This window comes from Ambystoma mexicanum, chromosome 8 (genome assembly GCF_040938575.1).
Source record: "Ambystoma mexicanum isolate Mex_15411 chromosome 8, UKY_AmexF1_1, whole genome shotgun sequence".
Lineage (NCBI taxonomy): Eukaryota > Metazoa > Chordata > Amphibia > Caudata > Ambystomatidae > Ambystoma > Ambystoma mexicanum.
The window spans coordinates 1,080,527,185-1,080,543,519 of record NC_090929.1 but is presented as its reverse complement, the minus strand read 5'-3'; the positions used below and the strand labels follow the sequence as shown (position 1 = coordinate 1,080,543,519).

Sequence of the window (16,335 nt, the reverse complement as noted above, 5' to 3'; positions counted from 1 at the left end):
AAGTAGCACACAGCTATGGGCTCCACTAAAGAACAACTTGCCACAACGGCGGAAAAAAATAATCTGAGGGACCTCGACGCATGAGGGATCATAGGTGATAGTATTACAGTCACGCCCTGTCGACATCCCTTTTCGAACTTCAAAAACTTCATGTGCAATACTCTGCAACTTCCACTAGATTTCGGCCTACGCAAAGCACGTGATTCTAAGCAGAGCCACAAGCCTCAGAAATATATGCATCATTCATATTCACTCAAGACCTTCCTCTTTACCTCCCTCTCTCTCTCTCTCTTTCTCTCGCTCTCTCTCTCGCTCTCTCTCTCGCTCTCGCTCTCGCTCTCGCTCTCTCTCTCGCTCTCTCTCTCGCTCTCTCTCTCGCTCTCTCTCTCGCTCTCTCTCTCTCTCGCTCTCTCTCTCGCTCTCTCTCTCGCTCTCCTCTGCTAATCTCACAGTTGCTTGTTTGGTGTTCAAGGCCCTTATGCATCCTCGGGGCCCTGACCTCCCACACCGAAACACCCCAACTTCTGTCTATCCTGAGCACTTGCCTCGCTCACCCTCCACCCTTGGAGGCTTGCACTTACCTTACATTGCATTGCATTGCACTTCACCTGTTGCTCACCCAAGAGCACCCCAGCACCTATCCCATTCCCCCTCCTATCTTGCACTTGTATGTTCTGAAAACACACAAGGCATAGTATGGTTCGTCCTCCCTCCCCACCCCCCTGTATTTAATATTTTTTATGTGTTATAATTGTTTCTCATCCCTTGTCCGCTCCCTGTTGCCCTGTGGGCGTTTTGAAACAGCATTTTTCAAAACGCTCACAGGGCAACAGGGAGCGGACAAGGGATGAGAAACAATTATAACACATAAAAAATATGGCATTTCACATTCCAAGATATGAGGCAAAAAAAGTCAGACTGCACTTTACAATACATCATTGTAACAGGTTGCTATGCAGAGCCACTGCTGGATATACTGCCTGCATCCCACAACAGCCAGTCATGCAAGAAAAATCAAGGAAGACAAAACCAGGTACAATGTAACCATGACCCTAACGGGCTAAGAGTATCTCAGGAGCACATCAACACTTGTAACCTTGATGAGGCCTCAGATTAGTAATCATCAGAAGGAATCTGTAAGAAATAGTTGGTTGCTATACCCTTAAAGTGCCACCCCCAAATAATGTGTGATGTATTTTTGGGCCGCTCACTACTTGACAGGATTTAAATGGAAGTAACCATTTCTCCAAACACAGGTCTGACATTCTTAAAGAAGTTGAACTAAGCAATTACTATGTTACTATACCTGGGTTGTCAGAGTGTCTTGCATTATATAAACGGTTTATACAGTCCACACAAAATATTGTAGACTGCTAAGGCAACATTTATGAATTAATGTATATTATATGCAACAACTACAGGTCACTGTCTGTTCATATATTTCTCCCAAGATGTGTACGGCTTATGCATTTTAATCAATGCTTTTTATGGTGCGGAGCTGAACAACTGTTATATAATACAAGGCACTCTAGCAACCCAGGAATATTACCAGTCATCACAGAGAAGTGATGTAACTGGTCAGGAAACATGCAATAAAACCTCAGTACCTGGCACACCAACTCCTCTCTACAGCACTTGAAGGGCCTGCACTTGCACCTCTATGTCCATACCAAGCTAATCAGCTTTTCAGAACAACCCTCAATAGATCAGCTCATCCCTTGTTACTGCTTACCTGGCTCAGCAGCTCCTCTCTGCAACCCTCTATGGTTCTGCACAAGCTGCTTTTCTTGGGTTTCTCATCATCAGATGTCTTTCCATCACAAATAGTAACCTTATTTTTGTCAGCGGGGGAGGCACTAGAATGGCGAAGTGCACTTTCTGGGGCTCTGGATTCGCTTTGAAAGGCAGATTCCTTCATGGTGGAACTTAAGCCACTACTTGGGGTTCTCTTCACAAGAGCCTGCAGACAAGAAGAAAATGTTATGACATGGTAAAGAACACCAGATTCTTCCAATAATACTGAAAAAATTGCCTATAATCCCATCTATCTACAAAACCAAACAAGCAGATCTTCTGGCTACAGAGAACACAGCAAAGAGACTACAGATATTATTTGGACATGCCAGGAAGACAATTAAATAAGAAAATCACACCTATGACAAAAACAAAAATCCCAGGTCAAACCAGCTGAGAAAAGAAGAGAGCAGCACTACCACAAGCACCCACAAGGTGCGAGACTGAAAATTCCAAGCTGCATCTTAAATCAGTGTCCCTGCAATGTTGAGTCTTTGCCATGCTAGTTTACAGAGGTTGCCCATACAAGCGCTAATCGCAATGCTCATATAGGCCACAAATACATGAGGTGCTACTTACCTTAAGTGCTTCAGAAATAGTGAACCTAGTTGTTCACACTGCAAGTAACCTTGCATTGCTAGATGTGAGAAATACACTGGTTAGAGGCTGCCATTAAATCAAGTCTAAGTTGCACATCTGTACCCTTGGAAAAGAAACTACCGACCTTCCTTTTTTAAAATCCATTTCAAAGGCAGATGCCAGACCATATTCATATGAGAGAATGCATTTGATACAGATGTGGCTCCATATATTCATGGCTCTCCTACGCCTGGAATTCCCAGGCGGTGTGCGCGTCAAGATCAGAAAATGGAAGTGTTCGGGAGATGTTTCATAGCACTCTAGAGAGGGATGACAATGCATTACTTACCGTAAAAGCATTTCTGATGGTTGTATCTGCTTAGATTCACATGCTGTGCATACGTCCGACATCCAGTGGTCACTGCGGAGTATTGCATTTTGTTTTTCGTAGTCGAAAAGGGGACGTCGACAAGGCGTGTCTGTAACACTATCCCTATAGTGACGTGTGTTGTACCCACAATCCCTCACGCGTCGAGGTCCCTTTGTTTGTATTTTTCTGCCCTGAGGGAGCCTTCTAGACGTGAGTGAGTACAGAAAAGAGAGAAATATAGAAAGATGTCTATGTTCCTTCCATCCGAGCGGGGAGGAAGGGTGGACGCATGTGAATCTAAGCAGATACAACCATCAGAAATGCTTTTACGGTAAGTAATGCATTGTCTTCTGATGTTTGTTAATCTGCTTAGAATCACATGCTGTGCATAGACTAGCGAGCAGTACCCGGAGTTGGCGGTGGGTTATGAGAAGGAACAGTAGAGAAAAGATGTCTTTATACTGCCTGTCCCACCTGGGAGTCAGATCTAGAGTGTGCATCTAGACAGTAGTGTTTTGTAAACGTGTGCACAGAACTCCAGGTAGCCGCTTTGCAGATGGACTCAAGGGGAACATTTGCAATGAATGCTATGGACGCCCCCGTGCCTCGAGTAGAATGTGCTCTTGGCCTAAAGGGCAGTTCTCTCTTAGCAAGAGTATAGCAGAGAGTGATGCATTGGACAATCCATCTAGAAATAGTGGACTTTGAAACTGCATCCCCTTCTCTTCCTGCTGCCACCAAGACGAAGAACTGATTAGTCTTCCTCAGTGGTCTGGTTCTTTCCATGTAGAACATGACCGCTCTGCGCACATCTAGTGTGTGCAGAGTCCTTTCTCCCAAGTTGGAAGGATTTTGAAAGAACGCTGGTAGTTCTATAGACTGGTTTACATGGAATTTTGAGATGAATTTTGGAGCAAACCTTGGGTGAGTGCGTAGAACCACTTTATCTTTGTGAACTGTAACGAAGGGGTCTAGAACAGAAAGAGCCTGTAGTTCACTTACTCTCCTGATGGAGGTGATAGCTATTAGAAAAGCAGTCTTGAGAGTGAGGTCTTTAAGAGTTGCTTTGTGCATGGGTTCAAAAGGTGATCCCATGAGTTTTGTAAGTACCACGTTAAGGTCCCATCCGGGAGCTGGGTTAGCTATCGGGGGGTGTATTCTCTTTACTCCCTCCATGAAGGCCTTTATAACAGGGATCTTCCACCACGACACTGAGTTGGGAAGTGGTGTATGCAGAAAGTGCCGCTAGGTGGACTTTAATGGAATTGAACACTAGACCTGAATCCAATAAATGGGTCAGGTATAGAACAATGTGTGTGGGAGAGCAGTCAATTGGGTTGATGCTCTTTCCTCTGCACCAGATGACAAATCTCTTCCATTTGCTAGAATAGCAGTGGCGAGTGTTAGGTTTTCTGGCTTCCCTGAGGATGTCCATGCATCTCTGCGGGAGCTGTAGGTGTCCAAATTCTACGACCTCAGGAGCCAGGCTGCTAAGTTCATGTTCTGGGGCATGGATGCAGCGTCCTGCCCCTGTCTTGTGACAGCATGTTGTACGGGCAGGGGAGTTTCACTGGGGGAGATAGAGACATCTCCATCAAGTGAGCGAACCATGGCTGTCGGGCCCACATTGGGGCCACCAGTATCATGGTTACTTGTTCCTGGTGCATCTTGTGCACCACCTTGTTGAGAAGGGGAGTCGGGGAAAAAGCGTAAACAAATTTCCCTGACCATCGAATCGACAGACCGTTCCCCTTGGATTGGTTTTGGGGGTACCTGGAGGCGTAGCTTTGGCATTGTGAGTTCTCCAGGGTTGCGAACAGGTCTATTTCTGGGAATCCCCATTGTGTGAAGACGTCGAAGACTAGGTCTTCGTGCAGTCGCCATTCGTACTCTTCGGGCAGGGGGAAATCTCTGCTGAGTTTGTCTGCCAGCAGATTGAGTTCCCCTGGTACATGTTGCGACAGGAACAACATATTCTGTTTGAGAGCCCACTTCCATATGTTTTGGGCCAGTTTGGACAGACCTGGAGAGTGGGTTCCCCCCTGCTTGTTGATGTAATACATGGCTGTGGTGCTGTCTGTAAGGACCATCACTGTCCTGCCTTGTAGGTGTTCCTGGAAGGCTTTTAGCGCCTTGAACACCGCTAGTAGCTCCAGAAGATTGATGTGTTTGGATGCTACGCTCGGAGTCCACTCTCCGTGAGCAGTCTGATGGGATAGGTGAGCCCCCCATCCTGTGAGGGATGCGTCTGTGGTTAGAGTGGCTTCCGCCGCGGGTGTGGCAAAGGGTTTCCCTTTTTCTAGGTTTTCTTTTGTCCACCACCGTAGCGAGAGAACTAAGGCCTGCGAGACCACTACTAGATCGTCCGATAGTCCGCTGGCCTAACACCACTGGCTGTTGAGCCACTCTTGCATAGGGCGCATGCGCAGGCGCGCGTGAGGTACCAAATAAATACACGACGCCATCATGCCTAGCAAGCGCATTGCTTTGCGTACCGTCACCTCTCGACCGGACACATATTGAGGGATCTGAAACATGTTTTGAACCCTCTCTTTGGAGGGGAAGACGAGGCCGTCCTTTGTTTGAATTAGAGCCCCTAGGAATTGTTTGATTTGGCTGGGGTCTAGGCTGGACTTCTTTTCGTTGATGGAGAAGCCCAACTGGAACAGAAGGTCTACAGTCTTTTGGGTATTGGAGAAGCATGTTTCGTAAGAATCCCCTGTTATGAGCCAGTCGTCGAGGTAAGGGTAAACTGGGATGGACAACCTGCGCAGGTGGGCCGCTGCCACTGCCAGTACCTTCGTGAATACCCTTGGTGCTGATGCTATGCCGAAGAGTAGCACTCTGAACTGGTAGTGTTTGCCCTCTATCATGAACCGGAGGTATTTTCTGTGCGCTGGCAACATTAAAATATGAAAGTATGCATCTTTCATGTCCAATGTTGTCATGTAATCTCCCTGTGATAGCAGTGGGATCACTTCCTGTAGGGTCACCATACGAAACTTTTGGGGTTTGATAAACTTGTTCGCTGGGCGCAGATCTAATACAGGGCGCATGGTTAGAATCTTTTTGGGTACAAGGAAGTACACTGAATAAATACCTTCCGTTACCTGAGATAGAGGCACGACCTCTATGGCTCCCTTTTCCAGCAGTTGCTGTACTTCTTGTAGAAGGATGGCAAGATGTTCCGGTGACATGCGTCGTCCCCTCGGGGTTTGTATGTTGGGGAACTGTTGAATTCGATGCAGTATCCGTGGGCTACGGTGGAAAGTACCCAGCGGTCTGACGTTATACCCTCCCATGATGGAAGAAAGGATGTTATCCGGCCCCCGACCGGTGTTGCATGGGAGGGGACGCGAATCTTCGCGTCACTTGGTGTTGTTAGGGGCTTGGGAACCTCTGGGGGTGGACCCTCGCCTTCTTCCTTTGCCCCGACGCTGTCCTCTTTGACTGTACTGGCCACTACTGGTCTGGAAATTGGTGGCAGGGTACTGTTGCTGCTGGTTTTGTTGTTGGCGTTGGCCACGAAAAAAGCGTTTATTGCCATATCCGCGCCTGGTAGCGGGCTTAGAGATTTGGTCAAGAGTTTTGATTGTATCAAACTCTTTTTTAGCCATCTCCAGAGCCTCATCCACCGCCTTCCCGAAGAGGTTGGAGTCTTCAACAGGTTCATTTATTAAAGACGCCTGTGTCTCCGGTTTGAACCCTGAGTTGCGCAGCCATACGTGTCATTTTAGGACTATTCCCTGAACTAGGGAACGTCCCGCAGTTTCTGCCGCATCCAGAGAGCTCTTCACAATACTCTGGTTGACCTGGGTTCCTTCGCCAATAGTTGAAAGCAGGCGTGTACGTAATGGTTCCGGCGCTTCTTCGGCGTCTTTGCGCAGTTTGGCTCACTGCGCATCCGCATATCTAGCGAGCAAAGAATTGTTGTTGGCAATTGTTGCCGAAAAGGCGGCCGAGGATGTAATTCTTTTTGCAAGGGCATATAACCGCTTGCCCTCCTTGTCAGGTGGTGCCTCACTGGTGGAAAGTGGTACCCCTGCCCTCTTTCTCGTGTTGGTAACTACCAGGGAATCCGGAATGGAATGTCCCCTGATGTACAGCGGGTCTGAGGGTGAAGGAGTGAAAAGTTTTTCAATTCTAGGATTGACCCCTCTGATTAGTGCGGGTGTGGACAGCGAAGGGATGATTCTTCTCCTCACCGAAGCGAGGAGGGGAATTGTCTGACTGACCGGGGGTTTCTCCTTAATTACCCTTTCTACAAAGTCTAATTCAGGAGAGAGCTCCCCAGTGTCTAGTTCGAAGTGTGCTGCTGCTCTGCGCAACAGGGCATTAAATGTGGGTTGATCGTCAATGGGAGACGTGTTTCTAACCGGTGAAATGTCAGGAGGATTTAGATTCAGGACATCAGTGTCGGAATATACTGATGGTGATTGCCAGGGGTGAGAAGGTCCTTCTTCTGGATTTTCTCCGAAGCCTTCTCCTACCGAGTCTGGGCTGTCCTCCAGACCTTCCTCCTGGTTCCGTCCGTCTTCCTCGTCCATAAAATCATCCTCTTCCTCAAAATAATGTTCTTCCCCAGTGAGGTCATTCACACTGTGGAAGTCTGAGGCTGTGTCCTGGTGGGGATTGACTAATCTTGGAATTTTGGCCCTGGGGTCCTCCTGAGGCCCTTCTCTTATTCTCTTTGGAGTGGGAGGGTTTTGGGCATTCATAAACCTCTCCATCCTTTCCATGCAGAGATGGAGCCTTTCCATGGTTTCATGGGGTACCCCTGAGCGGTCTAGCGGGGGAAAAATGGTGTCTTGTAGCTGAACACGGCTCGACCTCTCCCATAACGTCGAGGAAAGTGTCCCGTCGCCTTCCGAAAAGCCTTCAGGTGTGTCTTTCGACCTTTGCATAGCGCTCGACGTGTCTTTCGGCGTACGCTTTTGGGCGTCGGCTACCACGATCCTCGCCAAGCTCTCAGCGACTCGTTTGTCAGCGGGGAACTGTGGTTTCGACGTTATGGGTGTCGAACGCTCTACGGCGGCATGAGCTTTCTGCTGATGCGCTCCGGCCGATGATTTGGGGGCGGCGCCCTTATTTGCTGAAAGCCCAGTCGCTGGTCGCGGCTGCGAGAGGGGCTTCGAACCCGAACGGTACGAGGAGGCCGCCGGTGAAACCTGCGTCTCCTTGGGCGCTGATGCTCTCTTTGCCTTCGGCAAAGAAGAGCCATGGGTTGTGTGCTTATGTGTGGTCTTGTGTGCGTCAGTGTCGCCGGGGTGTTCATCCCCATAAGCAGGGCGTGAGCCGAGCCCGTCGGGGACGGGGACAGACGAAGCGCGTGTGCGCTCTCTAGGGGGGTTTACGACTTCCATAGCGGAGGTCGTGGTATCACGTTCCTCGTCACTGTCGGAGGTAGCGACGGTGGGTGGAGCGTCGGCCTTCGACATAGCGTAGGCCGCCCACCTTTTGACCCTACGGTCTTTTAGAGTCTTCGGCTTAAGAAGCCGACAAGCCGTGCAACCTTCCTCCTTGTGATCGAGGGGCAAGCAGCGGTTACACCGTGAATGCTTGTCCTTCCAAGTAAACTTGCCCTTGCAAAGCGGGCAAAACCTAAAGGGTGTCCTCTCCATAGCTGAGGCAATAAAACGTGATAACCACCCCAAGGGAAAGGAAGGGGAAAAGGAAAGGCATTCTCAGAAAAGAATTAGAGATGTCCCACGACCCCCACTCTCCCTACTGTATTTGGCCTGCGAAGGCAGGCCACGTGTTCGGCAACGCCGAAGGATCTCCTCTGCTCGTCCCCTCCGTCGAACATCTTGCTCGGCGGAGAAGCTTCACAACAGCGTCGAGGGGAGGATCGATATGTTCTATATTAATATAGGAAAACGACCAAAGGTCGAGGAGATGAAATCTGCAATGTCTCTCGAGGAGCTCCGCGTAAAGGCGACCAGTATCTGGGCGGAAAAAAACAATCTGAGGGACCTCGACGCGTGAGGGATTGTGGGTACAACACACGTCACTATAGGGATAGTGTTACAGACACGCCTTGTCGACGTCCCCTTTTCGACTACGAAAAACAAAATGCAATACTCCGCAGTGACCACTGGATGTCGGACCTATGCACAGCATGTGATTCTAAGCAGATTAACAAACATCAGAAGTGAAACAATCTATCCTACTGCGAAACAGTGCCCCAACCTAAAGAACAGATTTCCTATTTTTGGGGATTCAAGGGCCGCTTTTTTTTTTTTAGGACCCCTCATATTTTTCCCCCTTTATTGTTTTGGATCACAGATTACTTTTTAGTGCCTAAAGACACTTCTCACAAACCCCCAGCCATTGTAATGCTTTTTACCTTATTTAAAAGGTATTTGGAATTGGGTCGCCTCTAAGGGTCCCAATCCCAGTGATGCTTCTCAGGCACTCCTTTTTGGACCTAGGTTGAACCTATCACCCTACATAGGTTTTACAGAGTAGGTCAGTAGCAGCTAGACTTAGGTTTTGGCTTCACCAGGGGTGATAGGTAGTCCAATGTACCTTTATATCCATTGAAGCAACCATGTTTTTTTAAAGCCTTCTCTCTGCCATTTTGTCTTTTAGGACCCCTTTTGCTCATGGCAACCACAAAGCTGCCTAAAAATTACCTTTCTGACCAAGAAGGCTCTTTGTGAATCATTATTTGCATACTCCATACTCTTTTTAAACTGATTTGGACCTGTATAAGTCCCAGACCTCTCCCTCTCAATTCCTGTGAGGGTGTCTAGGCTGAGTGAGAGTCCTACTGAACAACAAGTATGGTTGGTCATCTGACCTTTTGCCCCAAAACACCCTCTAGTGATTGGTGGACTGGCCTTTGGTAAGCCCCTTTTTGCAGTGGACGTAAGGCCCTGTCTGATTTGCGCTTCTCACACAACTATGTTTTGCTACATCGAAGATGCAGGTCTGCTGACCTGCTAAAGGAGTTTTTGCTGCTGATTTTGCCATTTCTCAAGACCTTACTTGAGCCGGTTGGCTGTGTGTTGCCGTCCACTGCCCAGGAGAGTGGACCAACAGCCTACCTAATGATCTGCTTGAGACATCTGATGATGGAGCAACATCAGTTATCCCCATCCTGGAATTATTTACAGCTCAGCTGCCTTCCTCTTTTGTGCACAGAGCCCCCAGAAGCCTTCTTCATGGGTTCCCTGCCATGTTGGGGTCTCCCTCACTGATTTCTTTGCTTCAGGCTTGAAGGCCCATGTCATGGAAATAATTGGTTGCCTTTCTGGGTCTTTGCTGGTTCAGGGTGCAACACCCTGGGCACCAGATACTGTAAATCATACCTGCTAAGAAGCCAAAGTCCTTACCGGGTTGTTTTGTTGTACTGAAGCAGTTTTTGCTGAAACTGTCAATGTGAGTACCTACCTCTTTTTTTCGTGAAACTCTCCCTCAGCTAAGAGGATTGAGATTCTTTGGAGGATTACTCAGATTTCTATTGAGGGTAATCCTGCTCTGCTGCATCTTCCTCTGGGGCTTGTAGTTCATCCATCAACCTCTGAATCTTTGGGCCTGCTTTGGATCTACCCTGGGGGGTGTTTGCCACAGAACCCACACCTTTGGGGCCAAACAGACTCACTGCCATTAAAGATTATGGCACATAGACTGCAATCCCATTGATCCCTATGGAACATTAAACTTGTCTTGTCCTGCAATTCTCCCAAAATGGCTCTGGGGATTGTAACGAATGTGGACTATTCGTCCCGTCATCCTCAGAGGGCAGCCACCTCCTTTGAGGCTAGGAAGGCAAGTCCTCTCAGCAACTCAGCAAGACACTCCCTAGGGGTCTTGACAAGTGGGACCTCACTGTGAGTGACTCCCCTCTTGGGGACAAGGAATCCCATTCTGGTAGGGAACTCCCAGTCCACAACACCTTATCCACCTACATGGGAATAGTAAAGACTCAACTCTGAAGAAATTTCACTATTCGGTGAATCAAAGCCAATCTGTTTGGCCTCAGGTAATGCTGGATCTCACCTGAGCGCCACAGTCAAAGAAGAGCGACACACCCCTTTTGTTTGCGATGACATACATAAAACCACAAGGAACTTTTCATGGAGAAGGGAGACTCCTACGCAGATGCGAGCCTCCGTCGAGAAGATGTCCTGGATGGGCAGAGCCAGCGGTGGCGTGGAGAGCGAGCGAACCGCTAGCCAAAAGGCTAGTGTTATGACTGACCGAGAAGCCAATGCTGCGAAGGAGACTAAAAAGCAACCGCCTTGCCTAGTGGCATGACCACACAGAAGCCCTGGTGAGCCTGGGGCCCGGCAACCAACACAGATACCAGTTTGCAGAGGAGGGCCCAGATCCCCAAGCTCCACACACAAAGTGCACAAGCTGCCCAGTCGAACAGCAAATGGGAAGTGTACGCTCATGACGAGGTAACGCTGTTCAGAGGCACAAACAGTGATAATCGAAGCTGGGAAAGCACAAGGGTTTCAGGAGCTTGATAAACCTGAGCAGACAGATGCCCTATCTAAGTCGAGCTGAAACAAGCCTACAAGAAGGCTAGAAGGCTTCGGAAAGGCCTGAGAAACCAAGAGACTATCACTCAAGGCTGGGATAGCCATAAGGGTACTGGGAGCCAAGAAAACCCAAATGGGCAGATGCCCCACCAAGACAAAGTATAGAACTAGAGCGAGACCCTGGAGAGTTCTAGTCCGGTATGAAACAGGAGCAGTTTAAAGCACCCAATAGGAAATTGGCGACTTGCATTAGGAAAACCTTTTCTTCCTGGAGAGAGAGTTCAGCCTTGAAGCTCTGTAGAACTTTAACTTGGAGACAAAATGCCTTCCTCTGCAGTTGCTGCCTTCTTGACTGAAGAAAAGCCGTGCAGGGCCTATTCCTTTGTTCTCACCACAGAGTGACTGTCACTACCTGATTCTGGTGATCATCCCTGCAAATCACCTTCTTCACGTCTTTAGGTCCCCTACTCAGTGGAGGTCTTCATCCTATCGTGCCAAGGGTGTTCAGATGTCCAGTCTTAAGTACCAACCCGTCAGAGCCCGGAATCTCCAACTAAAGGGACCCAAACCAGATGCCAATGGTGACCTTTGCAATAGCGGCCCCTGGACCTTCCTCGACCGGACAAAACCTTGAAGCAAGCTCACTGATTCGGGAACCCCTGAAGTGGTTGCTGAAGAAATTGTAGTTAGGGGGCGAGTTTGAAAACCTATTCCTAACCCTCACACATCACAGGGTTGCCTGGGCACAAAATCCTAAATGTACCTCTGCCTTGCCTGGCCATGACAGGTGGTGGTCTTTTCAAGGATAGCCCCTGGGCTTCCCGGGAGGGATTGGGAGAGGTATGTACAAAAACCTCAACTACCTTATTTTTCTGTTTCTGGAAAGCCTACCTGCAACCGTTGGCTTTGCCAACTCTTTTTTGGAAATCACATAGTATATCCTCCTGATTCTGCAAAGTGATTCTTGTGGAACTGGTGCCTCTTAGGATACTAGGCCTCATGTCCTTTAACTAAGTAAGAAATAGGGCCCTGAAGCTAGATTCTGTTTGGGGCGTTATCATTCCTTAGTAATTTACTTGCCTGTCTCCTACTGGTTCTACATTTCTATTTGTTCTCTTTTTCACTTTCTTTACCATACACAGTTGCTTACAGTATTACTTTCAGCAGTGCTTTGCCTTTTTTTAAAGGTAAAATATTGGTGTTCTGTTAGCAGAAACCCCAAACAGTGAATGAATATATGTGTATAAGTAATAGTTCTGTCAATACTTACCTGGGGTTGTCATTGCTTAGCGTGTATGCAAAAGGCCTAATAAATAATTGTATGTTTGTACATATTCTGTCTAACATTAATTACTGGAGTGCTGTGCTGTGTGCATGAGTATCAGTGTAGTGCTAGACCACCGCACAACCCTGAGTCTACAGCTTACTGCTCAGCTACCACACTGTTAGGCAAGATTTTGAGCAGTACCCTTTGGGTGCACTACAACAACCTTGACCTCCTGGCAATAGGAACCCAACCTTTGGTAGAAGTCTGTACTACACAGTTTGGTAGTGTGGCTGAGTAGTCAGGCTCATCTCAAGAGAGGTCAATGTGAGCAGTAGAGTGCTTACACAGAGATTCAGAGAGACAATTATCCAAATAAACTCTTACACACAAGGTTTCGTGATTAAACAATTATTAATTTATTTAACAGTCAGTTTGAGTAAGCCATCTTCAGAAGGGGCACTATAATAGTAACACAAATAAACTACAAAATACGCACTCTTAATTTCTCTAACTCAGCAAATACCCATTGGGATGGCTCACATACTTGCTACACCCTCAGATGACAAATAGCTAGGACACTGTGGTAATTATTAATCACTGTTGCATTTAGAGCAAGACTTAGGCGCATGTCAAAGAAAAGGGTTATTAGAATAAAACAAGAGATTACACAAATATTCTGAAGCAGGTAAGTACTTTTGAAAACCCCAATGCAAAGTAAGTAAGCCCTTTCCTGGAAGGAAGGAAAACACACACAATCAGAGGGAAGAAGAGTCATTCAGGGAGCCAGGCCAGGCCAAAGTCAATTGGGCAAAAGTGTAGGTGAGCTGAAGCAGGCAGGTATAAGTCTTGCACAATGTTTAAGAAGTCTTTGTAGAAAAAGTAGAATCAATCTAGGGCCACACGCTGGGGGGCTTGTGAGAAGTAGAAGATGCAAGCAACTCTACAGAAGCAACCAAGACAAGTCTCAACTGAGATCAAGTAATGCTACAACAAGAGGCAAGTTCTCTTTGACTGTACAGTATCTTTGGTTAGAAGAAATAGCTCCAGCTGGCTTCTGTTCCTGTGTGGCTCTGCAGCTCCTTTTGTTCCTGTGCCTCAGTCGTGGGACAAAAGGGAGGACTTCTGCAACACAACGGGACGGTTGGCAACAGAAAAGGGCAACCTTCAATTCAGCGGCACTTCGCAGTTTGAGCTCCCGCATCTCAGAAAATAGCACCACCGCAGTCTCACAGATACCACTCTGGACTTTCCTTGCATCTGGGGTCCAGCGCACTGTTGAGGTGGCTCAGGCTTGGTCAGTCCTACTTCAAGGGAGTCCGGGATCTTCCTTCAGCAAGGGCCTGCCTTAAAAGTGACACTCCAATCTGGTGTTCCTCTCCCTGGCACTTTGGTTCCTGCAGCAGCAAGAAGTACAGCCAGCTCCGAGAAGATGACCAGACGAATTCACTTTGGAGTCGATTGGTCCCACTAACTCAAGGGGAGTAGTCGTCCTTGCAGGACTTCTCTAATTGAGGCGAATTCGGAGCTTCAGCACAGCAGCAGGGCTTCGCCGGCGAAACCAATGGTCCAGGAGTTGCAGCAGGTGTCTCCTCCAAGTTCTTCTTCGGATTCCTTAGTCCAGTGGTCAACTGCCTTCCAAGCTAAAAAGCCTCGCCTTTTGTGCAGATTTCTCCCATTCATTTCAGCTTAGCTGTCAATCACACAGCAGGGTGGCTGTCCTTGCCAGATAGCCAGCTGGCCATTCACCTTTGGGTCCATTCCTGTAACCAAGAGGATCAAGCACAGGGTGTTTCGGGCACCTCCCTCACTTCCTGCGAGACATAATGGAGCCAGAGGCGGGCTTCGCTCGTGAATCCCGTCAAAGACGAAACGAACTAAGGGACCAAACCTGGTTTGGCGCACAGAGTAAATCTCAAGAAGGACCCTTCCAACAAGAAATAGTGAAAAAAGATGACTAGACCATTTTGACAAAAAAGGCACCCAAGGGTGCTTTACTACAGCTGCCAACGCAGCCACGGTAAAAACTCCCAATGGTAGTAAAAAGTAAACCACTGCCACCAGCCATTAATTGTATAAGGGGTAAAACATTTTACATGAGAAACTAGACAAGGGGATACTAAGTAACCCCTCCAGCACCCTATTGTAAGCGAGTCTGTGCTGGGTGTAGAAAAGATACAAATGCAAGTAAAGTTAATTTCACTCCACTACTCTTGGAAACAGTAGTTTATCCAAGAGAAGGTATTTAAACCTTTGGGAAATCTGGAAGACTTCCCTGTGTCACCACACTGGAGGTGATGTGTGCCACAATGTAAAAATGATGACTACAAAGTTTATAAGACTCCATAACCACAAAGAAACAGAGTTCAAATCACAAAAATACATGAGTGGGAAAAAGGTCCACTCTCTCCAGGTAAGAAATTAAAGTGTCCTATAGTCCAGTAAAAGTGCAGCTGAGGGTCTCTAAGGTAGAGAGGAATTAGCACATTTCTAAGAATCCTCCCCAACACATATCATGATACAGTTTGGCTAGACATCAGTGTATTTTACCTGTTCAGTCTGATAGGGTGTCCCCTCAGAATCCACCCCCAGGGTTGACTTGGAAAATCCATCTTAACAGTAATGGTCAACTAAAAGCCAACTCACTCTTAAGCTACATGTGTTGTCCACTACCTGGTAATAGGCACAATACAAGGCTTAGGGGTTAGAAAAAAGGGACCCTAGAAATTAAAAACAAATTAATACAGACATGATCAAGTCACAATATACTATCGCATAACACAGTAACAGATTCTGAGGCCTCTAGTACATAGTAAGATACATCATACAAATGCACAATATACTAAATATATAGCCGCCATGTAAGTGATGCTGCTCGAGCACTCTTGGCTAAGGTAAGATCTACTTAATATCTGCTCTCGTCTAAACCCAATAACCGACAGTTTTATGTACATCGCCTCTTAGCAGGGTCACTGAGGATTCATTCAATATATCTATGTAATTTTTGGGTTTGTCTTAGGGAGACAGGAGCATGACTTAGTTATTTCAAAATCCCTGTAGCAGCCTGATATTTTTTTCTATGCAACACAGCACGGTTTTCGCAACAGGCTAACAACAACACAGGCTACAGTTGCAAAAAAAAAGGAAAGGAACAACACAGTTTTATAAATCGGAAGCGCATACTATCCTTCTGTTTTTGGTACTGGTATGCAACCGATGTTTGATTTATTTCCAAACTTTCTGAACCTGGGATTTATATTTCGGTAGCTTTCGGAGTGTGACTTTTCACTGCCTTCCAAAGTGGTAATTACTTTGTGTGTGCTATTTGTATTTACCATATATCAGTTTCATTTTAATCAGTTAGCTAGAGAGACGGAAGCCTTTTTAAGTAGCATATCATGATTCCGATGAGGAAACTGGGCATGTGATGTTATTTTTAAGTAGGTACTTTTTCATTTCAGTATGCTCCAAGACCATTCTCTGACCCATTTATCCATGGGTGGATTTTGGACATGTTTACTTTAGTCATGCACCACAATTGATCTGGTATCTTGCACAACTCCACGACTAGCATGGTTCAGCTATGCTGTGTCAGACGTATGCTCTGCAATAGCGCTCATATCTTTGGCGCTGCTTGTCTTCATACCAACCCATATAATTAACTGGGGAGACCGCTCTACTGTCACCAGTTTATTTCTTCATCTGTGTATTGGTACACTACTTTTAATTTGGGCACTATTCAATTATGTTATTTAATTATTGCATTATGTATTCATATCAGCATCTATTTAGTTATGTTGCGTTACTGTGCACTAATGTAGGGTTTTTTTTAGTTA

The 16,335-nt window shown here is 47.0% G+C and overlaps 1 protein-coding gene across 6 annotated transcripts in view; it reads right to left on the bottom strand.

Moving 5' to 3' along the window:
- The window catches only part of UBR4 (ubiquitin protein ligase E3 component n-recognin 4), a 2,945,062-nt gene that overhangs the window by 1,786,161 nt on the left and 1,142,566 nt on the right, over positions 1 to 16,335 (bottom strand). For all 6 annotated transcript variants that reach the window (XM_069611069.1, XM_069611071.1, XM_069611072.1 and 3 more), the window contains exon 38: positions 1,733 to 1,960. In XM_069611069.1, the coding sequence (XP_069467170.1) occupies positions 1,733 to 1,960 (228 nt within the window). The remainder of the gene's footprint in view (positions 1 to 1,732; positions 1,961 to 16,335) is intronic.